Source organism: Mirounga leonina, unplaced genomic scaffold (genome assembly GCF_011800145.1).
Source record: "Mirounga leonina isolate KUSES-001 unplaced genomic scaffold, KU_Mleo_1.0 Mir_493, whole genome shotgun sequence".
In the NCBI taxonomy this organism is placed as follows: domain Eukaryota; kingdom Metazoa; phylum Chordata; class Mammalia; order Carnivora; family Phocidae; genus Mirounga; species Mirounga leonina.
This window is the reverse complement of record NW_023270780.1, coordinates 2,508,058-2,532,063: the sequence shown is the minus strand read 5'-3', so window position 1 is coordinate 2,532,063 and position 24,006 is coordinate 2,508,058. Positions and strand designations below refer to the sequence as shown.

General features: G+C 46.2%; 3 protein-coding genes across 8 annotated transcripts in view; 1 reads left to right on the top strand and 2 right to left on the bottom strand.

The window, feature by feature from the left end:
• The window catches only part of GABPB2 (GA binding protein transcription factor subunit beta 2), a 28,946-nt gene extending 20,888 nt beyond the window's left edge, over positions 1-8,058 (bottom strand). The window contains exons 1-4 of one of the 5 annotated variants that reach the window (XM_034989970.1): positions 7,629-8,058; positions 2,728-2,867; positions 1,558-1,725; positions 828-1,022 (exon numbers count right to left, since the gene is read on the bottom strand). In XM_034989970.1, coding sequence (XP_034845861.1) covers positions 828-1,022; positions 1,558-1,725; positions 2,728-2,835 — 471 coding nt within the window. In that variant the 5' untranslated portion in view covers positions 2,836-2,867; positions 7,629-8,058. The remainder of the gene's footprint in view (positions 1-827; positions 1,023-1,557; positions 1,726-2,727; positions 2,868-7,628) is intronic. The other 4 variants (XM_034989969.1, XM_034989972.1, XM_034989971.1 and 1 more) reach the window with 4 other exon arrangements.
• A 936-nt stretch (positions 8,059-8,994) lies between these two features.
• MLLT11 (MLLT11 transcription factor 7 cofactor) lies at positions 8,995-15,545 on the bottom strand. The gene is made up of 2 exons (XM_034989977.1): positions 14,840-15,545; positions 8,995-10,317 (listed from the first exon to the last, which is right to left on the bottom strand). The coding sequence occupies exon 2, from the start codon at positions 10,309-10,311 to the stop codon at positions 10,042-10,044; it is 270 nt and encodes an 89-aa protein (XP_034845868.1). The 5' UTR covers positions 10,312-10,317; positions 14,840-15,545; the 3' UTR covers positions 8,995-10,041.
• A 253-nt stretch (positions 15,546-15,798) lies between these two features.
• Positions 15,799-23,823, top strand: CDC42SE1 (CDC42 small effector 1). Of its 2 annotated transcripts, XM_034989978.1 has the most exons (6): positions 15,799-15,954; positions 16,690-16,770; positions 19,226-19,539; positions 20,081-20,191; positions 20,916-21,004; positions 21,517-23,823. In XM_034989978.1, exons 3-5 carry the CDS (start codon positions 19,486-19,488, stop codon positions 20,988-20,990), a joined length of 240 nt encoding a protein of 79 aa, XP_034845869.1. In that variant the 5' UTR covers positions 15,799-15,954; positions 16,690-16,770; positions 19,226-19,485; the 3' UTR covers positions 20,991-21,004; positions 21,517-23,823. The 2 variants fall into 2 exon arrangements, with proteins under 2 accessions (XP_034845869.1, XP_034845870.1); XM_034989979.1 differs by lacking the exon at positions 16,690-16,770.
• Positions 23,824-24,006: the final 183 nt, after the last annotated feature.

Here is a 24,006-nt window from a genome sequence, read left to right as displayed (position 1 = left end):
GGACTCGATCCCGGGACTCCAGGATCATGACCTGAGCCGAAGGCAGTGGCTTAACCAACTGAGCCACCCAGGCGTCCCACCCCAGTGAGGCTTTTAATATTGTCCCACGTCAAGCTCAATTAGAAAGGGAAATTTTCAGGGCACCTGGGTGGCTCAGTCAATTGAGTGTCAGACTTGACTTCAGCTAAGGTCATGATCTTGCAGTTGTGGGATCATGGGATCAAGCCCTGCTTGCTGTCCCTCTCTTTCCCCCTCTGCTCCTCCACACTGTGCTCTCTCTCTCTCTCTCTCAAATAAGTAAATAAAATCTTAGAAACAGAAAAAAAAAAAGAAAGAGGGAAATTTTCATGGAGAAAAAAAATATTCTAAAGCCAAACAAATCTTGTTTTTGTACTGGCCACAACACTGTTCTCCAATCACCATGAATAATTCAGGGCTTTATAGAATGCTGTTGTTGTTTTTTTTTTAAGATTTTATTTATTTATTTGACAGAGAGAGAGAGAGAGCACAGATAGGCAGAGAGGCAGGCAGAGGGAGAGGGAGAAGCAGGCTCCCCGCTGAGCAGGAAGCCCGATGAGGGACTTGATCCCAGGTCCCTGGGATCATGACCTGAGCCGAAAGCATACACGCAACCATCTGAGCCACTCGGCACCCCTAGAATGTTATATATTTTTTTAAAGATACCAATGACACTGAATCACAAGATTGAGACAGATCAGAAGTAGTACCTTGATAAATAGAGAAAATTCAGTTTTGATTCAGCTCCTATTAAAAAAAATTCTTAACTTCAATTAAAATATATTCTGGGGGTATAAAAAGAACCAGACCTGAAGGATGACCAGAATTTCAGCATTCTTTTTCTCCAGGGCTATGTCAAAGGCAGATTTATCAAACTTGCTGAAAGCATGGACATCGGCTCCGTATTTGATAAGTAGCTCTACAACATCTCGATGGTGGTGTTCTGTAGCCCAATGTAAAGCTGTCATCTTCAGCATGTCCTTGGCATTCACATCTGCACCATTCTGTCACAGAACAGTAATTTTTTTCAAAGAGACACTGGTAATGGTAGCACAGATGCAAGATCCCATCAGCCATATAAAGAGAATTTCCATGGAGGTTATACATATTCAAATTTAGATCACATAGAAATATCAAAGGGAAAAACATTCTTCAAATTTTCCTGAATGATGACAGTCATATTGTCTTCAATGAGTGGGTCTTCTAAGGACAACTGGGAAATTGTAACAGATGGGAAAGGATGGGGAAAAGAACAGATTTTTGTTGCATTTATTAACAGAGAGCTGAGTGCCTACAAAAATAGGCTTAAGTACAGAAAACACCTGCAGAAAGGAAATGAAGAAAAATCAATAAAGTCTGCTTAGCCTGTAAAAGAGTAGAAAACAAAATCCTCATTGCCATGTCTCTTGAAAGAGACACAAATCTATGCTATGAACTGTCCTAAACTTAATCTTTCCCAGCCTAGTTTCCTACTACCCATTGAAGTAAGAAAACAGGGAGGTGGGTGTCTTTTTTACAATACAGATCTGCCACTATTACCCTAACAAGCAGTTCCACGATGTGCGCATGTCCATCAGCTGCAGCCATGTGCAAAGGGGTCCTGTCCACTTTGGTCCGGGCATCCCTGCTAACGCCTGCTCGAAGGAGCACTTCTGCTGTGGAATAATGACCATACTGGGCTGCAAGGTGGAGGGGTGATGTTCCAAGCTGTGGGAAAATAATACTCATTGAATATCAACTGTGTGCAGAGTCCTAAATCATTATGGAGAGACACAAATGAACAAGAGGTACAGTCTATGGTTCCTGTCTTTGGAGTGAGAATCTGGTTGTGCAACAGGAGAGGAGTAAAGAATTAAGAAATTAATATTCTAACAGGAAAGTAAATATACCACCAATTAATTAAGTGCTAAGTATAATGGATTTAAGTCAGATGGATTTATCAGGAAAGATTCTCTAAATGACATGATGTTAAGCAAAGCTTAGAAGAAGGTAAAAAAAAAAAAAGGATGAACAAGAACATTCTGCATTGGAAAGGGATAGGTGGGTTCAATATAATTCTTAGGAAAAGGGCAGAAACTAGAAAGATACTGAGATTTGGTGTGCAAATTTAACTGGCTGGAATAGAAGTCTGTTGCCAAGTAATGCAAAGTAAAAAGACTGATGAGATGAAGAGGCAATAAAGTTTTAGCAATGGCGTGTCAATAGCAATAGGCGGCCTGGATCATCTCAAAGTAAATCCTGGAAGAGTGATCTATCTTTGGCCACTTTGGCCAGAGAACTATTCCTTTCTTTGTGTTAGGTCCTTTACTTTAAGCCTATGCTGTTTATTCTTTGCATTTCATATATGTTCAGCCTCTTTGCCTGAGTGGATTTAGTTCACATTGCTCTTTTCAGGTCTATTAATAGAAATGCTAATCTCATAGGTTTCCTTTTCTTCCTTTTTGTGAAGTGCTAAGTACCTGCTTGCCTCTAAAGTTATGAATTAATCACCCCAGGATAGAGGACATTGGCTCATTGGATTGTTAAAATTAGGCAATGCTGGGGCGCCTGGTTGGCTCAGTCAGTAGAGCATGTGACTCTTGATCTCGGGGGTTGTGAGTTTGAGCCCCACGATGGGTGGAGGGATTACTTAAAAATAAAATCTTTGGAAAAAAAAAAAAAGTAAGAAATTGGTAACAGCACACGTTGGGAATAACTGAAAGAGCTTACCCAGTCTGTGGTGAAGGGAGCGCCATTTGCCATCAATGTCCTCACTTCATCATCTTGGCCTTTTCTTGCTGCTTCTAGCAACCTCTTCCCCAAGTCCACCAAAGACATCTTTATGCATAGGAACAAATATTTTCAGGAAGCTATAACTCAAACACAAGGAAAGCTGCCTATAAAATGTTTTTAGAAGACCTCTTGTACTTAAATATTGTAAGATACTTCTCAAGCTGACTATCCAGTAGGGCACTTCCTTTCTACCTCATCTAACACAATCAGATATTTGGGAAAGTTTCAGGCCCTAAACAATAGTTCCTTAATGTTCAATTTTCAGAAAAATACTTTGGAAATCTGTGCAACACATTACCACCTCTCTAACTTAAGGAATCAATAAAACAGCATTTCATTCCTTAGAAAGAACTATGGGTAGAAATGTTACCTCACACAAAAGAATGATGAACAAACACCAAGGCTATTCAGACTCAGGTATATGGCAGACACTTTTTAAAAAATGAACAAAGTGAGCCTGTCACTTCAAGGAAAACAACTGACAGTGTTTACTGACAATTATTAATTATAATTTGAGCTTTCAAGCAAAATTAGAATTTTGGGAAACTTAAATCCACAACTATGGGTTGATAGCTTACTACAGACTTTTCTGATGAAATTAGTGGTAATACTAATGAATGTGATTTTTTAACATTGTATAATAAAATGCATCAACATTTGGGTGGCCTGCATAATTTGCTTAACCAGTATTTTTCAAATGACCAATGCATGTTATAAAATCATGTACGGGTAAAAGCAATCAAAGTGAAAGATCAGTGCATTTTAAGGTAACAGTATAATAATTTCATTGATACGGTTTCAGATTCCTCACTGCAACTAACTTTTAAGAAACTGCCACTTTGTCCAGTGTTTGTGTAGTAGCATCAAAGAAGAACACCCACAGGGCGCCTGGGGGCTCAGTCGTTAAGCATCTGCCTTCGGCTCAGGTCATGATCCCAGGGTCCTGGGATCGAGCCCCACATTGGGCTCCCTGCTCCGCGGGAAGCCTGTTCTCCCTCTCCCACTCCCCCTGCTTGTGTTCCCTCTCTCACTGTGTCTCTGTCAAATAAAAAACAAAACACCCACAATTACCTGAAAAAGCTATTAAGGCACCACCCCCCTTTTCTCCAAGTAAATACTGCAACAGATTAAATGCAATAGTAAATATGAGAATGCAGCTGTTTTCTATTAAGCCAAAAGTTAAAGAGATTTGCAAAAAAAAAAAAAAAAAAAAAAAATGCCATTCCTCTCATTATTTAACTTGGAAGATATATTTTTCATAAAAATGTGTTTGAGGAATGCCTTGGTGGCTTAGTCAGTTAAGTGTCTGCCTTTGGCTCAGGTCATGATCCCAGGGTCCTGGGATCGAGCCCCACGTCTGGCTCTCTGCTCAGCAGGAAGCCTGCTTCTCCCTCTGCCTGCCGCTCCACCTGCTTGTGCTTCTCTCTCTCCCTCTCTCTGTCAAATAAATAAATAAAATCTTTTTAAAAATATTTTTTAAATTAATTAATTAATTAAAATGTGTTATTTATGTTCACATGTACAGGATTTACAATTGTATTTTAATTAATGAGCATTTAAAAATTAATTTCTAAAACAGTAAATCCCAATAGATATAACATACTGGAGTCCTCAATAATTTTTAAGAATATAAATGAGTTCTTGGGGCGCCTGAGTGGCTCAGTCGTTAGGCGTCTGCCTTCGGCCCGGGTCATGATCCTGGGGTCCTGGGATCGAGCCCCGCATCGGGCTCCCTGCTCTGCGGGAAGCCTGCTTCTCCCTCTCCCTCTGCCCCTGCTTGTGTTCCCTCTTTTGTTGTGTCTCTCTCTCTGTCAAATAAATAAATAAGATCTTTAAAAAAAAAAAAAGAATATAAATGAGTTCTGAAACCAGAAAATCTGAGAATCATTGGCTTAGGCAAATCATTCAGCCACTATGTGATTTAATTTTCCAATCTATATCACAGAGCATTGTCCTCAAACATGGGTGTTCAGGAGACCACCAGGGAGTTTGTTCAAAATGAGTATACCCAGGCTCCAGTCCAGACCTCTGAATAAATATGTTCAAGAGGAGAGGATGAACTTTAATAGTATGAACCTCTATAATGTCAGTTTCCACAACTCAAGAAAATGCTAGAGAAAAAAAATGATAGCAAAGCATTACAGAAAACTGACACTTTGCATTTCTCCATAATTATCTTCCTTTTAGAATATCAAATTTAATTTTCAGTTTAATTTTCTTATTGCTAGCAGTTAAAAACAAGAGCAAATTTTTAGATGGTTCATTAGTCATAAATGACTCCCTCACATTTTCTCAAATTACACTATATATAAAAGGTATATCACCAAGTCTTAAACACTTCCATAATAACTGATCACAAAGGGAAAGAATTCCCTACACAGGGATGTTCAGAAATGCTGGCAAAAAGCATTTCAGCTACTCTCTACCATAAAAAAATATTCAGTTGAAGGTTGAGGTATCTGCGTAAGGAGAAATCTGGTTTGCTTCACATTCTGGGGAAGCTGATACATCTAGAAAACAGATCCTTTAAATAAGTTAATTTTATCCCACTGCAACTGTTGTCTTCAGCATCTGAACTCTTGCCCAGTATTTCTGAGGTCAATTTTTTTCACCATAGTGGGCCTTCAAACACACATTAATTGTATCACTTTTCTTTTATTTTTAAAAATTTATTTATTTTAGAGAGAGCACGAGTGCACGAGCAGGGGAGGGAAGGGGTAGAGAGAGAGGGAGAGAGAAGAATCTTAATCAGGCTTTGTGTTCAGTGCAGAGATTGAGGCTGGCTCAATCTCACAATCCTGAGATCATGACTTAAGCCAAAATCAAGAGCTGGATGCTTAACCAACTGAGCCACCCAGGAACCCTGCTTTTCTTTTTCTTTTTTTTTAAGATTTTATTTATTTATTTGAGAGAGAGCGAGAGCCAGTGTGGGGTGCGGGAGGGGAAGAGGGATGAGTAGACTGCGCTGAGTGCAGGGCCTGACACTGGGCTTCATCCCACGACTCCAAGATCATGACCTGAGACAAAAATCAAGGGTCTGACGCTCAACCCACTGAGCCACCCAGGCGCCCCCACTTTTCTTTAATCAGATTTGTGAGCCCATGTATCAGAACCATTAAATGGCAACTGACCCAGATTTGTCATCCCATTCTTTAAATAGGCCATGAAAAGTCTTATTTCTTTCTTTCTTTCTTTTTTTTTTTTTTAAGATCCTATTCATTTATTTGACAGAGAGAGACACAGCGAGAGAGGGAACACAAGCAGGGGAAGTGGGAGAGGGAGAAGCGGAGCAGGGAGCCCAATGCGGGGCTTGATCCCAGGACCCCAGGATCATGACCTGAGCCCAAGGCAGACGCCCAGCGACTGAGCCACCCAGGCGCCCCGGAAAGTCTTATTTCTTACTATACAAAGATACAGTTAAACTTTAGGATTAGAATGTAAGTAGCGTGTTACATTTATCACCTGATATAAAAAGTTCTCCTAGAAATGTGTTCAAGGTTCTTTTCTCCCCATCCTCCACTCTTCTGAGTTAACCTGAAGCATCTCTCCCAAGTAGAAGTAAAATGTATTTTTAATATAACAGCATTGGGGGGGATTATGTGCCATTCTCCCATATCCTACTTAAACGCTGACAATACCCACCGGACGAGATGTAGCCGAGAGTCAAGAGGACAGTCTAGGCACTTTCAAGCTCCCTGATTATTAAAAACACAGGGAAAACATTCTTCCTTACTGGATGTACCTCTACTTTCTCTATATATGAAGTGAAAAAACAAAATCTGATCTAACTTGTCTCTTAGGATTTTGGAGATGGATAAAGTAACAAAGCACCCACTCCCCAAACAAACATACAAGAACTCTGAATAAGTGTGTTTTAATAAGTGATGAAGGGCTTGAGCTCTTGACAACAAAGTACTCTATTATCACAGACTAATTACATTTGTTGATACAAGAATATGGGTGGAGCAGTTCTGTTTCACTGTTTCAATGCGTGTACGAACACAGATGCTTAAGAACATCTCTATGGGACTGGGTGGGTCAAATGGCACGATGAAAATATGGTCCCAGACGGCCAAAAATGTTAAATTGTTGGAGGTAAGCCATAGAATGTCCTTTTCTACAGATGTTTAAGAGAGAAAGAAGTACTTCTGGGAAGAGAGAGAAGAACGGGATAATCCCTGCTGGCTCAAGGAAATCTGTGAGAACAGGTGAAAGCTAACGAGGAGAAATGGAATTGAAGAGTCCATGTCTGACAACCTTTTTTTTTCTTTTTCTATTGCACACGTCTCCACCGGGCCGCCAGCTGTACAAACAACTGTGCAACAACTGGGGGCGGAGCCCTTGCTGCTCCTGCTCCGATTACTGAGCTCACTCAAAATCTTTAGGCTATTACTGAGGTCAGAGAATTGAGAGTCCCCGTTTTCTCCTCCATCACAAATCCTCCAGTTCCAAAAAGCAACGTTGTCTTTCTGGAAGAACAGGCAATGGGGGCAATGGGACAAGGAGCCAAGGCCTCAGCCCAGGGAGGCAGCCCCCGGCCGGGTTCCGGACTGCCCCCTGGCGGTCACCTCCGTGGCCCTCGCTTCCCTGGGTCCAGCTCCCCAGCCCCAGGTCTTACACCCACCCCCTTCTTCACCTCCCAGTCCCCTCCCCTTCCTCCCGGCAGCATCCCCTTCCTCTTTATCCCCCTCCCCGAGCTGCCCCCGCCAGTGGAGGGGCGCCGCTCCGTCTGCACCCAGAAGTCCGGGGCTGGGCTGGGCTGCGGTACAACTTCTCACGGCAGTCTCCCTTCCAGCCCCGACGCCCCCCCAGAGTCCACACATCTTCTTCCCCCTCACCTCCTCGTCCGGGACGCTGCCGGCCGCGCTTTCATCGAGCCCCCCAGTTTGGTTCCGTTTCTTTCTCTAGTTAAGACTCCCTATCACTGACGGTTACTTTTTGGCTTTTTCATATATGCATATTTTGGGGGCCTTTAACCCCCCCTCGTGGAGAAATGGAGGCAACAAAATGGCGGACCCGGAAGTGAAGACTGAGCTAATACACATTTTGGCGGAGGGATCTATAAGGAGAAAATGATCAGAAAACCCACATTTACATTCGAACAGAAGAGCAATGCACCTCCGAAGCTCATTTTCTTTCCATCGAAGGCTTTTTGTGGTGGAAAAGTGTGTATCCGAGATAAACCAGACGGGACTATTTTACGAGGCGGAGGATTGTTGATTGCGCGTCTCACGTGTCCTATAGTTCCGGTAGGGGACGGACCCGACGCTTTCGGCGCCGAGAACTCAGGGGATGTGTCGAGGAGAAGCTAGAGTCGGCGTGGGTCCTGCGCCGTTTTGGTAGCTTGTCTGGGGGCCGGCTTTAAGGTTGACGGGAAAACCTTGTTTCCCCGTCTCTACCTCGGGTGAAACTGTTGGGACGTCCCCGGCTTTGCGCTCGAATTAAACTCTGGTGCCCTGACGATTGTATTTCCAGTTTACAGCGTGAATGTAAGGACCCCGGAACCGTGGACCAGATAATGGATTCATTTCTTTTTAGAGGCTTGAAAGGGGATACAGCATGAGTTTGCAAATCCACTTACACATTTTACATACCAAACAATTGATTGCCATCTTCATTCATCCATGGCCACTAACTAAGGGCAGCGAGAAATCGGGAAAGAAGCCCTTCAAAAATAAGTGAACATTGGAAAGGACACGTCATGGCTCCACTCTTTATTAAGATTTTGGCTTTTGTCGTTTATGGTGGGCCTTTCAAAGCCTAAGGTTTTCGCGTCTACCTTCTTTTCTGAACTTGCTAGTGTCATCTTTAAAGTATTTACGGCATACTGCCCATGTTCGATCCATTTTGATATTTACGGCTTCCCTTTTTGAGAGTCAAAATCTTGTTTCATTCCTGTTTACATGCTCTATTTGTAAGTTCAAATGGGGGTTTTTGTTTTTTAATGAGACGAGTGGTAAATAAGCAGATAAACATATTTGGGTGAATTAGTTTCTTAGGCACCTAGACTAAGATAATGAAGAGCATATTTGGTAACACAGGTGCCTTCTGAGGCATCTAGAATTATTACCTTGGTATTTTGGTAGCCAGTGGGCAAGTAGAAAAGTGGTTGCAGCTTTCGTCTTAGCGGAAGGGGAAAGCAAGGCTAATTTCGGAGATCTATACTACTTCTCTTTGAAGAGAGAGAAAACTAGAATCCAGTCCTGGGATTGAATGTCTTTATTAAAGAAATGAGTAAATGGCAGCACAAATCAGCAATAATTTTGGAAGGAATGGGGGGACAAGGTGTAGGGTTATAATGTGATTATTTCATGGTCTCAAGGTAGCTGAAGAACTGTGCCTGAGGCCCGCTGATGAGTATTATACATTGCAGATGAAGGGCAAGACTGAAACACTAAAGGCCAAACCCTATGCCTTTTAGAAACAGAATCAAAACCTTACAAATTATCATAGTATTCAGTAAGGTTGCATCTTAAGAATTGAAATTGGAGTCATTTTCCTCAGAGTTTTCTGTTAGGAGCAAAGTTATAAAGTGAGTAGGCTTGAAGGAGGAACACCCTTTTGAGAATGGTTATTTCTGAAATGATTCCATGCTTTCCCTTATTTTAATTTTCCATGATGTATTATTTCCTCTTGTTTTATACTTTTAACTACCCCCAATTTCTCTGAGAAAAAGTGTATTACAAGGAGCAGGATCAAATAGCAAGAGACTTATCACCTTAGCCTTTTAAAAATCCTACTGTCTTGTAGCAGATAATCTCAAATTAAAACTTCTAAGGTTTTCATCAACTCTGGAAGAAAGATTTGTGTTTACTGATATGGAGCAGGAAATTAGGTTTGAGCAATCTCTAATGCTGATTAAAATGAAGTAAAAAATCGGTCCTCCATTTTGTACCACTGTACTACTCTCTGGTGCCCCCACCAGGCCTGTTATCTGGAATTAGTATCTGGGGAGGGGAAAGAAGGAATCCCTGTGATCCAGTATTCCATTGCTTGAACCCTTTTCTTTGTGGCTTAAGGGCTTTTGAGAGAAACTGATAAGATAGAGAAATAGATAGATAAATAAATAAATAAATAAATAAATAAATAAATAAATAAATAAATAAATACAACACAACTCTGGCAGATTCATCAGCACCACCTCAACACAATAGAGGGGAGAGAGCAAGATTAATAGGAGAAAAGGGTGGAAAGGAAGGGGCTTGAAAGGGAAGACGGTGAGGGCAAGGTGGTGGGAGAGAGGTCTTGGGCTTAAAGCAAGTCCAATTCAAAGGAGTGGATACTAGCAATGGGAGCTCTCCAGAAGTTGAAGGTGCTGTATTCAAGGAGGGCATCGCCTTCGGAGTTTTTCTCCTGTTCTCCAGTTGCTTGCCCGGTCATTTTGCCAGCGCTGCTGTCTTTGATCTTGTAGATGGATGTATCTGACAGACCCAGGCCTTCCAGCTCCGACAGATCCAGTTCTGGAATGGGCATCCTCCAGAAAAGAAAGGAGCTGTACTGGCTACTCACGGGGTCCCTCATAACTTCCTAGAAAGAAACCACTTGTTAGTCTTCATGCTACAGCAACCTCTTCATGGCCCATAGCCTTTCCTTACTTAAAAACTTTACATCCCCATTTGCCTCTGTACATGATCCAAGTTCCCTAGAATGAGCTTTGGGATCTCTTCCTTTATGATGGTTTTCTACCATTTCCTAACTTCTCCCCATCTTGAAATGACTTAATTTACTGCCTACTCCTTCATGTCAATCTTGGGCCTGGTTTTCAAGGCTTTCTAGAATTTGGCCCCAACCTTCCTAGCAGTAGCACATTCTCTGCTAGTTATGCTCATTCCTCTCTTACTTACCTTTCTCTATTCTCTGCTTTTTTCCTCTACTCTCCATCTTTTTTTTTTTTTTTACTTACTAGATCACCAGTTTATTATAAAAGGCTGTAACTCAGGAACAGCAGATGGAAGAGATGCACAAGGCCAGGGATATAGGGAAAGGGTGCAGAGCTTCCATGCCCTCTCCAGGTATACTGCTCTCCCCACATCGCCACGTGTTTTCACCAACCTGAAAGCTCCTCTCTACTCTCTATCTTAAAATAACTACCTAAGTTTGAAGACTACTGGAGGAGTCCCTAGAAGAATTCAAGTCCTTAGAGGAATCTTTCCCCTGAATCCTTATTATGTTAGTAAATCCTCAACTTCTTGACTTTGGCTTAATAGGTACCTCTATAAAGGGCTTCCATGACATTTCTGCTTTCTGTTTTCCTCCCTGCCTTCTAAACCCTACTATAAACTCACCTTTCCTGGAGGACTTCCTTAAACTTACTCAGCTCCCCCTACCCTGTATCTTCCAGCAGCTCTGCCAACACCCTGTAGAGTTTTACCTATTATCAGTTTGGGGCTACAGATCACTGTTATGTGTCTTGTATAGGGACAGTCTCTCTCCTGCAAGAAACAGTTTCTCTAAAGGTAAAAACCAGTCTACTTTATACCTTCTTCATAGGTGCTGGGCTTTGCACACAAAAGACATTCGAAACTGTTGATTAATTTTCTCTCACTATTTAATACAATCCATAACTTGCCACCCCCCATCTATTATTAGCCCATAGATAAGTCTTAACAGCCTATATTTCTTTCTTTTTTTTTTTTTTTTAAATATTTTATTTATTTATTTGACAGAGAGAGACACAGTGAGAGAGGGAACACAAGCAGGGGGAGAGGGAGAGGGAGAAGCAGGCCTCCCGCCAAGCGGGAAGCCCGATGCGGGGCTCGATCCCAGGACCCTGGGACCATGACCTGAGCCGAAGGCAGACGCTTAACGACTGAGCCACCCAGGCGCCCCTTAACAGCCTATATTTCGCTCTAGCCTACCTCTCCTTCAAAACAAAACCCAGGTGCTAAAAGAATTTTCCTGTGCTATAACAAGACCTTTTTTCTTTGATCCCAATGCTAGATTATACCTGAGAGCAAATGGATTGGAAATTCCAGGTAAGGAGAGTAAGAGCTTAGATTGGAAGGAGAAAGTCCCTTGTCAGGATTAGATACTGTTCCATGCTTTAACGAGTGCTCCTATCACCTTTCCTGCTCATCCCACCCACATCCTGATATATGACTATTCTACCTTCTGCACCCTGCTGGTTACTAGCCAAGGGAAGGGGCCAAAGCATTAGTTGAAATGTTCCCAAAGAAGCAGAAAGGACATTCCATTGCCTCCAAAAATAAAACCCCCATTTTAAAAGGCCTTCCTCCCAGCACACTCCATTGGCTCCTACCAGGCCTTGAGGGTCCTAAATAGTGGCCTTAAATAGGTTCCTAACTGCCTCCATAAAATGTGTTAGGCGAACATGATAACCATTACACTATAGAAATTCTATAACCCCAGGTAATGTGAACCATCTCAACTAAGGCCGAAAAACAACGTCTTAATCTAGAGCACAGTTATGTGTGAGTGTAGGGGCTTAGGAAAAGTGGGCAGCCTAGGATGTTTTTAATGTTAAAAGCCAATTGTCAGTTGCTCTTTCTCTTCTGAGGTTCAGACTCCAAAATAAACCCTGGGAACTGAGCATTACTCAGCAGAGAAGCTGCTTAGAAGGAGGGTTATGTGGGGACTGGAACAGGGTGGGGGAGCATGTTAGAAAGGTGAGGTCATCATCCTATGATATTCAGCTCTGATCATCTCCACAGTAATTTGCAGAGACGTGTACAGAAAGAGAGGTACAAAAAAATGGTTGTACCTCTCAGCCTACCAACTCCAGCTTCAGTCTGGGACTACAGAGATCCCAAGATGCAAACCTCAGGAATCATCAGTGTTACTGACTACTGACTAACCACAGGGATTTTTTTTTGTCCTGTTTTTTCTGATTTTGTTTCTTTCCTTCCTCCCCCCACCCCGCTCCCCCCCACCCCCCGCCAAGATTACCAGTTATTTGCCTACCTTGCTGGCTTCTTTTATATCCCCTCCCTTACCAGTCCCCTCCAGAGCAAGCTTAGTATAATGCTGGGCATATAATATGTACTTTAAAAAATAGAATCATAGGGGGGGGAAAGCCCATAGGATTTTAAAACTAGGAAACATGTTCAGGGTGCCTGGCTGGCTCAGCTGGTGAACTGTGCAACTCTTGATCTTGGGGTTGTGAGTTTGAGCCCCATGTTGGATGCAGAGATTACTTTAAAAATGAATAAATAAATATATTCTGTGCTATAACGTAGTGTATATTTAGAAAGAAGGACAGAAAGAGAAAGAAAAGAAAAGAGAAAAGATGTTAGAAATTATCTAGTGACTTCTGAAGCCTTCTAGCCAGTTGGATCCAGGTCTCATTCTCAATCTGGTCTTTTTTTGATGTGCTGCACATAGATAGTTGTCCACAGTTTTATATAATCCTATACCAATATTCTCAAAACTCGCTCCTGAAGAACAGATATTCAATGGATTAGGTGTTGATTATTCCTGTGATTCTGATCTGAATGATGAAAATGCAAAAGGTAGTAGAGAGCAAGCTAGAATCTGAGGGAAAAAGCTCTTTGACAAACTGAGTCCTTTTCTTAAAACCAGGGTATATATAAAAATTGTCCAAACAATCCCTGAGTGTCTGGCAGAGTGTGTCCTGCAATTAAAAATGCTAAAGGAAATTTTGTGAAATATTAACTCACAAGGCCTAAAATTTCTGGCTACGCCATTGACTCAGAGACATGTACATAAAGTACCAAATGCATTCTAGAAAGACACTCACACAAGCATGTATGGCATTTAAAATCAAGTCAAGAACACTGACTACACAGAAAATTGAAATTAAAATACCATCTACATTACATTACATTCATTAGTAATGAAATTTTGGTATTTAATATAGTACAGATTTAATTCCCAAATCTCCAAATTTTGCAAGAGGTCCCTTTTCCAGCAAGCTTTCTCTTCCCCTCCCCAAATGTTCTCCACCCATACCTCATCTTTCTTTACATTCCTTAAAGGGCTTGGACTACAATATACGCTCAATAAATACTTCTAACGGTCCTTCATTTTAAATTATCCAGATGTTTTAGGCAAAGGTAATTTCTAAATATCACCATCTATTCTTAGAGATACATGATCAGCAAATACATGGTATAAAAAGACACACTCTCTCTGAGCCACACAGACACACCCAAATACCCTTTGTCTAGACCCTCTGTGGGAATCCAAGGCCTGCCCAACAGGGCCTTGCTGTGTCATGCTGCCACCTTGGGGGTGGGGTGGGGAGGAGGACAAGGGATGGTGGTTGGAGGGGATGGAAGCTCTCTGGCATCTCCTTATATTTGCCTCATTCTGGTCTTGGATTTTCCTGTTAGCCATGCCCTCCCCCCATCTATTCCCACTGAGCTGCAAATAAGCATTCCTTTTCCAGAATCTGCCACCATATGTAGCTTTTGTGCGCTGTACTGATTTCAATGTGGGATCAGGCAGTTCTCCAACATAGAGGCCTCCGCCTTCCTACTTCAAGCTGCCTCTTTCTTTGGAGCAAAGGTTTGAGAAAGGGAGTGGGAGACTGTTAAAAGAGAGGTCAGGATTACTTTCAATATTATCTCATCCCTTCCCCCAAATTCCCTCCTATGGAGACAAATCAGTTTGGGGTGAAGGTAGACACATCAGTGGAACACTACAGAAAAAAAAAAGTAAATATAGGGAAGTACAGGCTGGAGCAATACAGGAAGACTAGAGAGTCATCAAAAAACAGGTAAAACAAATTATAGCTTGAAAAAGAAGATACAGATAACGACTGAAGATAATAAAACACATAAGACAAAATACAGAAAAATAGATACTTGAAATGAGATAAATGCTGAGAAATGATAGCTCCATGTAAATTGTTAGAAATTAATGTCTGTGGATTAGAAGGCAAGGATGGAGATCTTAGCAAAGAGATACAACAAGAGGACCAAAAAACTACTCATTGTTCATAGCGCCCCCTTCTCTCCTCTTGAGCCGTCCCCCAACCTTATCCTTATTTAGGGTCTTCAACCTAACCAGAAGCAGCTGCTCTTCTATCTTTGCAGCCCCTTGCCCCCCTTCCCTCAATTCAGTTTACCTGTTATCAGTGAATTACTGGTGTGTTCCAAAGATGGAAGGAGTATCTCGGGGGCTCCGGCGTCTGCTCTGGGCGGGAGGAAAAGCTGTTGGGGCTTTGACGGCTTTGTCTTCTCACTCCCTCTCCCTCTTCTGTGGCTGAGTCTATCTGCTCAGTCTCCCCCTGCAATGCAGCCCCTCCTAAGAAGGGCGGAAGGACTCCCCGCCCCCTCCTTGCCTGACTCGGCTAATTCAAATGATAGGTTCCAGAACACTTTAGGGAGGGAGACAGGATTAAAGCATCTCCGTAGGCTTATTGGTCGGCACAATTATTCCCGAGCTCTTACAGCACCCCCATGCTGACTGGGGTGCAATGAATGAGCAGTTAATTGTCCCTTAATTTTAGGCTTATGGATTAAAAAGCTTAGCTCTAGATAACAATAGAGGAGTGTCCCTTTATTCCCCAATTTATGGATTTCAAGTCACGAAGTATTTTATTTTTGAGAATCAGAAAAATCCTCCACCCCTCCCTGCAATCCCTACTCTTGCGACTCGCCTCCGCACCCTCACAATGAGTAAATAAACCTAGCCCCATTCCACTTTGGGTAGAGCACAAGAGGACTGGGGGTTGTGTGTGTGCGTATGGGGGCGGGGGGTGACTGCGAATCTCTAAACTTGGCTGGGTCCGGGGGATTTGGGGGCTCCGCTTGGTTTTGCCCCGCAATGCCTGGCGCGCAAAGGGGACGTGCGACTGCGGGCAGCGCAGCTTGGGCGCCCGGCTCAGGAGAGCCCCTCGTGGGCTCCACGATCCCGGCTCGCGCAGCCCGGGCGGCGGCCGTCGGGGGCTGCCAGGCCCCCTCCCACGGCCCCGCGTGGTGCAGTGCCTCACCAGTCCAGGGGGAGCAGTGCGCCCAGCTCCGGGCCGGACGGGTTTCGTAATCGCGTCGCCGCCGTTTCCGCCCTAAGCCAGCCCCACCTCTGCCGGCCCGCCCTCGGCTCCCCTGCCGCGCCGTGCCGCGGAGCCAGCCCGGGAAGCCCACACTGGCGGGCCCGGAGCGGGAGCCCCCCCGCGCAGCCGCAGCCGCAGCCGCAGCCGCGCCCGCCGCAGCCGTACGCCTCGATGCCGGAGCACGGCAGGTGAGACCGCCGCGTGGGTCCCCGGCCCGCGCGCCCCGCCTGCCCTGCCGGGCGGAGACGCACCGGATGCTGGGGGCTGGAGGGAGGCCAGGGCTGCCGAGATGCTGGGTCGGTGGGAGAAGGGGTGCGCTCCCTGAGTAACGGTCTCCCTCCGCTCCGCCGCTCGTGTGGCGCGCACGCCGAGGCCGCCGTAGAGTCGAGGGCAGGAAGGGCCTGGGGGGCCGGGGCGGGCGGAGGCGAGAGGGGGAGAAGTTCTCCTGGAGACTCGCTAACCTCGGTGGTGGCGGTTGCGGGACTGAGTGTAGCACAGCGGGGCCCTGGAAGGGCTAAGTCTGAGCCCGAAGCAGCCGCGGAAGACAGTGACAGAGCCCGAAAGATTCCCAGGGAGATCCCAGTCCTAGTTCAGCGTTGGGAGGAGCAGAGGATTTCTGGGTAGAGTTGGGGAGCGGGCAGACGTGGAGTCTCTGGGACTGAATCCACTGGGGAGGGAGCTTAGGGCCTAGCCCTGTTTCCTCGTAAGCCCCCACAAGACCTTTCCTGGGGGAAGGACACAGTTGGTGCTGGGTCAGATGCCTGTCACTTGACTGGAAAGTGCGTGTCCCCCTACGTCTCTGCTGCCCCTCAGCAGCCCTCCATGTCTGGAGGTCTCCACAAGGAACCAGCTGCAGCCCCGGGCTTGGAGCCAGAATTGCCCACTCTATTCTCTCAATTCTCTTTCTCTTTCTCTTTCTCCAGCTGCTTCTTGTGAAGGCTTGTCGGGCAGCGGGTTGGAGGCCTTGGGGCTGAAGGCAGCGGGACCGGGAAAACCGGTTTCAGGTTAGGACGGGACCCGGGAACTACCTCTGTACATGCTCTCTGGAACCTTTCTGCCATCCCTCCTCCTGCTCACTCACTATAGTTTGGAAGCTCCTAAGCCCCAGTGTGACCTTGGTGTCTCCTAGCTCCATGTTTCACCCTTCCTATCTGGGACTCTGGCCCAGTTCTCAGTGCTGCTTGTCTGTCAGGATATGGCCTTACACAGTCTAATGCTGATTCCTCCTGCCGTTTTCCCAGCCCCTTCCCCTCCGCTGGGGGTGGGGGGGTGGGGGCACGGCACACGAAAATAGTGGACAATGAATTTGGATGCCTCTTCCTCCTGGGCTAAGCAGCCCAGGACTTCATTTTTCCTCAGCCCACTCTTCTCTAGATATTTTAAAGAAGGAGAGTGGCAGCCGGTTGCTCTTCCTTTTCTGGTCCTGGCCCCCCACCCCCACCCCACTGCCACATTCACCCTGCCCAGTCTTCTCCACACTCTTGACCCCACTGCCAAGTTTCAGACCCTTATGTTCTATGTCCTAGGGAATGGAATTTCCTGGTCACTTCTCATCATCATTGGCCCTTTCGTGCCAAGTCCCACATACGCTTTCCCTCCACCCAGCTCTGGCCAGGTCCCTGGAAAGGGAACAGAAACGTCCTTGTTCCCTCCACTGCCCCTTTCCCTCCCTCTCTTCTCCCCTCTTCTCTCCTCTCCCCTCCCACCCTCCACTTCTGTCCACTCAGCTTTGTTCAGAAGGGGTGTTGGGGGAGAGTCCACACTCTGTACAGTCTGTCTGGTGGTGTTGGGGGTTTCCTCTGATTCTTCATTGTTTTCTTCATTCCCCCGCCTGTAACCCTTACCAGTCGCCACCACCACCATTGCGACAAACCGTGTGACTGACTGACTTCCCCACTGACCACAGCTCCCCTCTCTGGACAGCTGTGTTCTGACTTCCGCCCTGTCCCATTACTCCTCCCCTCCAGTGGTGGGAGGGGAAGTAAGCAAAAGCCCAGGCTCCTGGGTCCTTCTCTCCCCTTCAAGCTGTATCTCAGTGTGCCTGTGACCTCATCCCAGAGTTATTAAAAAAAAAAAAAAATCCTTTCAGTTCTTAGATCAGTTTAGAGTGCCAGAGCATCGGGGCTCCAGGCCCGGAAGGGAGAGAGATTCCAGTTCATGCTAGAGTGTAATAGTCATGAAACGGCCCTGTTTGGCGTCTTTGAGGTTGCCTGTATCATAGGACTGGGGACGTGCAGTGAGCACAGAGGAAACCCAGATGGGCCCTACCCTGGCTGGCAGGGAGGAAAAGGGGAGGAAGTTCTTCCTTGGACACTAACGCTGTTGCAGAGTTCCTTGTGTCTGGTTGGCTGATGAAGCTTGGGAATGGAAGTGGTGAGGAGGGAGGAGAGAACAGGTCCCAGCATGATGGGAGGAAGCAGGTGGGGAGGCCTGGGCCCTACCGGGTGTGAGGCAGAGCAGAGTGGCACGATGGGACATGTGAGGAGGGTGGGGAGGCCGGAGAAGGATTCCTCGGGGAACGTATGGCACCTGGTACACGCACAGATGCGGCCATGCCACGGGAGTGCACACATGGGACACAGATAAACAGACTGGAGACAGCCTTCAGGAAGGCTCTCAAAGCTTCTGAGAGAGGTTGGATCTCAGCTGAGGGAAATGAGGAGGAGCAAGGGCAGGGAATAGAGAGGGAAGAAATTCCTCCCTGTAGGAAAAGTCTTACTTGAGGTCCAACCTGCTGCAGTTAGTCACCTGCAACCTGAGCAGACAGGTCTCTGTCTTAAAGAAAATCTAGATGTTCTGGGTGCCTGAGTGGCTCAGTTGGTTAAGCCACTGCCTTCAGCTCAGGTCATGATCCTGGAGTCCCTGGATCGTGTCCCGCATTGGGCTCCCTGCTCGGCGGGGAGTCTGCTTCTCCCTCTGACCCTCCCCCTTCTCATGCTCTCTCTCTCTCTCTCATTCTCTCTCTCAAATAAATAAATAAAATCTTTAAAAAAAAAAAAGAAAATCTAGATGTTCAGGGTAAGGTAAGGAAAAAGGGAGGGACAAGGGCGGAGGCCATGTTTGTGAGAACGAAAAACCACCATTTCCTCTTCAGAGTCACTGAACTGCCCCTCCCTCTCTGCCCTAAACCCAGGGAGACGGGAGGTGGGGCTTGCTCATTTTTGCCACCATCCTTCGGCCCCTCCCATCCTCACCCTAAATGCTTCTGTCCCCTTCCTCTCCCTTGGTTCCAGCAGCTACTGCTCCTCTACCCCTTGTGCGCTTCTGGATCTTTTCCTTTCTCTGGGAGTCAAACTGTGAGGTCCTTATGCTTGGAGGGGTTAGTGTTGGGTGCAGGACTCAGGACTTTGAGGGAGAACGAGAAGACCTGGGCTCATCAGGAGGCTTCTCAAGGAGGGAGCAGTGGTAGAGTGGGATTTCGCACTAACTTTCTTCTGTTTTTACTTTCTGCTCAACCAGAGTTCTGCGTCTGAGGAAGACATAACCTCGTGCCCGCCTGCGCACCCTCACCAGCCCTGCTAGCCCCTCAGGGTCCGAGACGCTGACCCTCCCCGCCCAGCCAAGGGTACCTTGGACTCTGCTGTCCCCAGACCCGTGCAGCTGAGCAGACCCAGGCGGCCATTACACCTGAGGGGACTGAGGAGTGGGCAGTCAAGGCACCAGAGCAAGAGCCCTCTGGGGCCTCAGGCAGAGGAGTGAAACTGGAACCATCAGGGAACATGAGTGAATTTTGGCACAAACTGGGTTGCTGCGTGGTAGAGAAACCCCAGCCGGTGAGTCCCCAGGCCCAACCCCCACCCCGGCACTCACAGAAGTCAGTTACCGGGGCCTGTGAGGCAGACACACCACCCACGATCTGGTGCCTAGAAAGCAAGCTGCTTGCTTCCCTCTCCGTCAGGATAGTCTCTCTGGCCAGGCAGGTGTGTACGTAGAATCCAGGGGGACTGGGTGACGGAGGAAGTGAATCGTCCTAGCTATCACTTCCTGTTTCTGTCCATTCTGAGCTGGGCAGGGGTTGTAGGTGGCGCTTAATGCCGGTCACTTTTCCCCATTGTTTCCTCATCAGCCAGAGGTGACTTGGATATGTCCTTTCTTTGTCTAGTATTCACTCTGCAGGCCCCTGCCCTCACCACCCTCCCTGTGTCCTTTCTGTGTTTATGTTGTTCCAGACTTACCTTTCAGACCCTAGTGATTTCCCTGTTGTAATGCCACATACCTTTGCCCATTGGGCCGTTAGCTCTTCCCCTAGTGGTTTTCAAGACTCTGTTCCCTTCTTCCACTTTCATACCTAACTCCCCTGTCTTCTCTAAGCAGAAAAAGAAGAGGAGACGAATTGACCGGACCATGATTGGGGAACCAATGAATTTTGTCCACCTGACTCACATTGGCTCTGGGGAGATGGGGGCCGGAGATGGACTTGCCATGGTAACAAGAGAATGGGGAGAGATTGATATGGGATTGTGACCTAGAACCTTTCCCCTTTTTTTGAAGTGTAAGCTGGGGACATGGTAAATACTTGGTGGGGAAGTAATCCTGGAACTAGGATTCTAGTCCTGGTCACCAGCTGCATAAACCTGAGACCTGGCATTTCAGGTCTCTGGCCTAGGTTCCCTCATTTTTACAATTAGCATATTGTTCTTCATCAGGATGGGGGATATATATGACTCAAGACTTATTTGGAGGGCTTTCTCCAACAACCAAAACCCTGTTAATGAAGAACTGCTATTCCAGTGCCGTAGTAAGTCATATCGTGGCTGGGTGTGTTGAGGCAGGAAAAAGGCTGAGCTGAGCGCCCCTGACCTAAATGATGTCAAATATCAAATACTCTTTTCTGCTCTCAAAATAAGGGAAATGGGCCTGGAGATAGTGAAGGAGGCTTTTCACCAATTGTGAAACTCAGATAAATATGAGAGTCCTTTGTGAGAGGTCTTATTAGTCAGAGACCCATTTTATCTCACCCTCAGGAGAGTCAGTATGAAGGGATATATTGAGACTTCCCTTGGAAGAATGGCTGTTGGTTTTCACCTTTTCAGACTGACTTTATTGCCAGGGAGATGGGGTCAGCCTCTTCCATGGAGGGCACAGGGGCGATCACTTACTGTGCAATATCCAGACTTAGGACGAGGGTCTCACATGTGCTTTTTCACAGACAGGTGCAGTTCAGGAGCAGATGAGATCCAAGGGAAACCGAGACAGGCCATGGAGCAATTCTAGGGGATTGTAGCTCCAACAGAAATGGTGAGTGATTAGAGAAACCCATTCAGTACCTCCAGCCCCCGTCAACACATCCTGATGCCCTGCCTCAGAACCCCTATCCTCTGCAAGAATGGGAGGTGAGAGGAGGAAGAAGGAATTACAATGGGGGAGTCAAGAATTTCAGATGTAGGGGCACCTGGGTGGCTCAGATGGTTGAGCCTCTGCCTTCAGCTCAGGTCATCATCTCCAGGTCCTGGGATCAAGCCCCACGTCGGGCTCCCTGCTCAGCAGGGAGTCTGCTTCTCCCTCTCTCTCTGCCTCTCCCCACTGCTCCTGCTCTCTCTCTGTCTCTCTGTCTCAAATGAATAAATTAAAAAAAAAAAAATAGAAAGAATTTCGGATGCAGAAAGGCAGAGAGAGAGGGAGGTGCAGACAGAAATCAAGAAAAGAGCACCCTAGAAATAGTTGAGAGTCTGCGCTGGGTGGTGCCTTCTCCCTGATGCCTCAGTTTTCCTTGAGGCTTATCTTCCTTCTTCAATTTCTTTTTTAATCAGGTTCTGCTGTCTGAAGCCTCTGTTCCATGTCCAGCCCAGAAGAGATGCTACCCCCTCCTCGAACCAGTGACCCCAGGGCCCCTCTTTTCCCTCTCTGCCTATTAGTACCTCAGAAGGCTTGGGGGCTGGACTCCCTCTCTTCCCTCTGGCTCTAGCCCCTCCTGGAGATGGGCTCAAGGCAGCAGGACTGACCAAGTGACTACTGGTTGGCCAGAGGAGCTCAGCTGAAGCCCTGGACACTCAGATCTGAGATAGGAGTTTTCTGGGAACCTGGAAGGCGTTCCCTTCTCCTGAATGACGGTCTAGGTGCCATCTGTTTTTAAACTCTTAACCTGGAACTCCTTAAATGGGGTAGGTGGGTGAGATTACCAAAGCTGAAGCCGGCTTTGCTGAGAAGCTCCTTACCTCCCTGCCCTTCTCCTTTTTCCTCCTGGAATGAACTGAAACAGAGGTCAAGCAGGGGATGGGAGGGTGACCACTGCCTAGTCTCCTCTTTCTCTTTAGATCTCAGACCTTCAGCTCATGGTCCCTCGATATCTCTCTGCCACTACCAGCTCTTTGTCTAGTAGGCCTCTAACCCTGTTTCTGCAGCACTGTGAGTTCTCCAACATCTTTTTCTTTTTTAATTAAAAATGTAACTTAAGATGAGTTCTCTTAATTACCCCCCTCCTTCTACTACCTCTACCTTTAGTCCCATCCCCAGTAGGAACCTTATTGTTTCCCATTGAATGAGAGCTAAGGTAAGAAGTGGGTCTTAACCTGATGGTACCCCATTTAAGTCTTGGGGACCTGGCCTGCCCTCTGCCAATCTCCCTGCTGGCCCAGGTGAGGAGGAAGAGGGATCTGGAGAGAAACTCAGAATGCTGCAAAACTAGGAAGTGTGTCTCAGAGTGGACTTCCTAACCATTGAGATTGAGAGGGTAGGTTGAAAACAATCATCTGTGAGTTTAGGGATCTTAAGATTCTCACCGCATGGGAGCAGGGACACCTCTAGAGCAAAGGATTCTCAACGTAGGCACTTCTGACATTTGGGTTGGATAATTCTTTGTAATAGGGGACTGTCCTGTGCATTTTAGGATGTTCAGTAGTGTATCTGGCCCACCCTAGTTAGGACAACCAGAAATGCCCCCAGATATTGCCAGATGTCTCCTAGGAGGCAAAATCACCCCCAGATGAGAGCCACTGCTCTAGACTCAAGGTATTTTTCTTTAAAGTGTTTTCCCCACCCTACCCCCATCCCATTATTCATCCTAAGCCTGAGCCATAGATGAACCAGGCCCTCTTGCAAAGTAGGCTCTATAGGGCTGCACATAATGTCTGAAACAGTCCTTTATTCAGTGTGTTGCTTGTGCTTGCATGGGTTCATGTCCCTGATGGATGCGTACTGTGCTTCTCCATTCTTGTTTGGAGGAGGGGTTCCTGCAGTATGGAGGCAGGAACAGAGTATGGCGAGATTGGGGAAGGGAGAGAGAAAAAGCAGTAGGGTCACAGACACCCAGGTTTATCCTCTGCAAACTTTAAGCTCTATTTCTGTGCCCCAGTCCTAGAACCAGACACAAATAAGACTCAGGGAGTTTTGTCTGAAGACCAGGTCCCACTCCCCACCTGGCTGAAGAGTCTGCGTTAGGTGGGAAAATAATGCAGGAGCAGGGTCTTTAGGCAGTTTTTCTTCTCAGGTGTTTTTTCTTCTGGCCCCTCCCTTGCAGGGTGGTTAGGAAGGCAGAACATGACCAGTGAGCTCCTCCTGCTCTGAGACAGGATGGGGGTCTCTCATTAGCTCAGCAACAAGAAGCATCTTGATGGTGAGGGGGGTCAGGAAGGTGGGAACTAGGATCCACTCTGCTGAGTCCACCATCCATCAAGTTTGCCCCACCTATAGTGACACCTTCTAATTTTGTTCCAATTTCAGTGTATTTCCTGCCACTTTTCAGGGTCTAGGGTTGGTCATACATTCCCAATTGACTCTGTTCCAATCTACCTAGTTGTTCTGAAAGTAGCTCATCTTGTCCTAAAGTAGCTTAATAACCTGAGGGCTATAGTCAATCTGAAGGGTTCACAGGATAGGGGAGAAGGATGGGGGACACATGGACTCTGGTCACCCCGATCTTCCGCCTTGTCCTAATGCCTCTTCTTTGGACACAGTCGTCTTTGGTATTCTCTTGCCTTTAGCCACCTTTTCTAACGTATATGCTACCATCACTTGAACAATACTTAAAAGTGATGGGAATGGGTTTGAGAGTCATAATTTATATTAAAATGTGTTGGACTTTTAAATACATTTTTCAAATAAAAAATGTTTAAGCAAAATAGTCACAGAGTAATCACTACAGGCATGTTTTGGGTCAAAGGATAAATATGGTTGATGAAGGTAACTGCTAAAAAGTAGCTGACATGGAATTTTGTGCCAACATCACCCTTTGCAAGGAGAGAAGGCCAAGTATTGTGGAGGCAAGGAGAAGACCACCATCTTTCAGGGGTTCAACTCCCTGT

Bases quoted from the DNA above. Each gene is read 5' to 3' on its own strand.
- CDC42SE1 (XM_034989979.1), top strand. From the start codon at position 19,486: ATGAGTGAATTTTGGCACAAACTGGGTTGCTGCGTGGTAGAGAAACCC. The intron at 19,540-20,080 runs GTGAGTCCCCAG...TTCTCTAAGCAG, and splicing joins TGGTAGAGAAACCCCAGCCG to AAAAAGAAGAGGAGACGAAT. The intron at 20,192-20,915 runs GTAACAAGAGAA...GCTTTTTCACAG, and splicing joins CCGGAGATGGACTTGCCATG to ACAGGTGCAGTTCAGGAGCA.
- MLLT11 (XM_034989977.1), bottom strand. From the start codon at position 10,311: ATGAGGGACCCCGTGAGTAGCCAGTACAGCTCCTTTCTTTTCTGGAGG.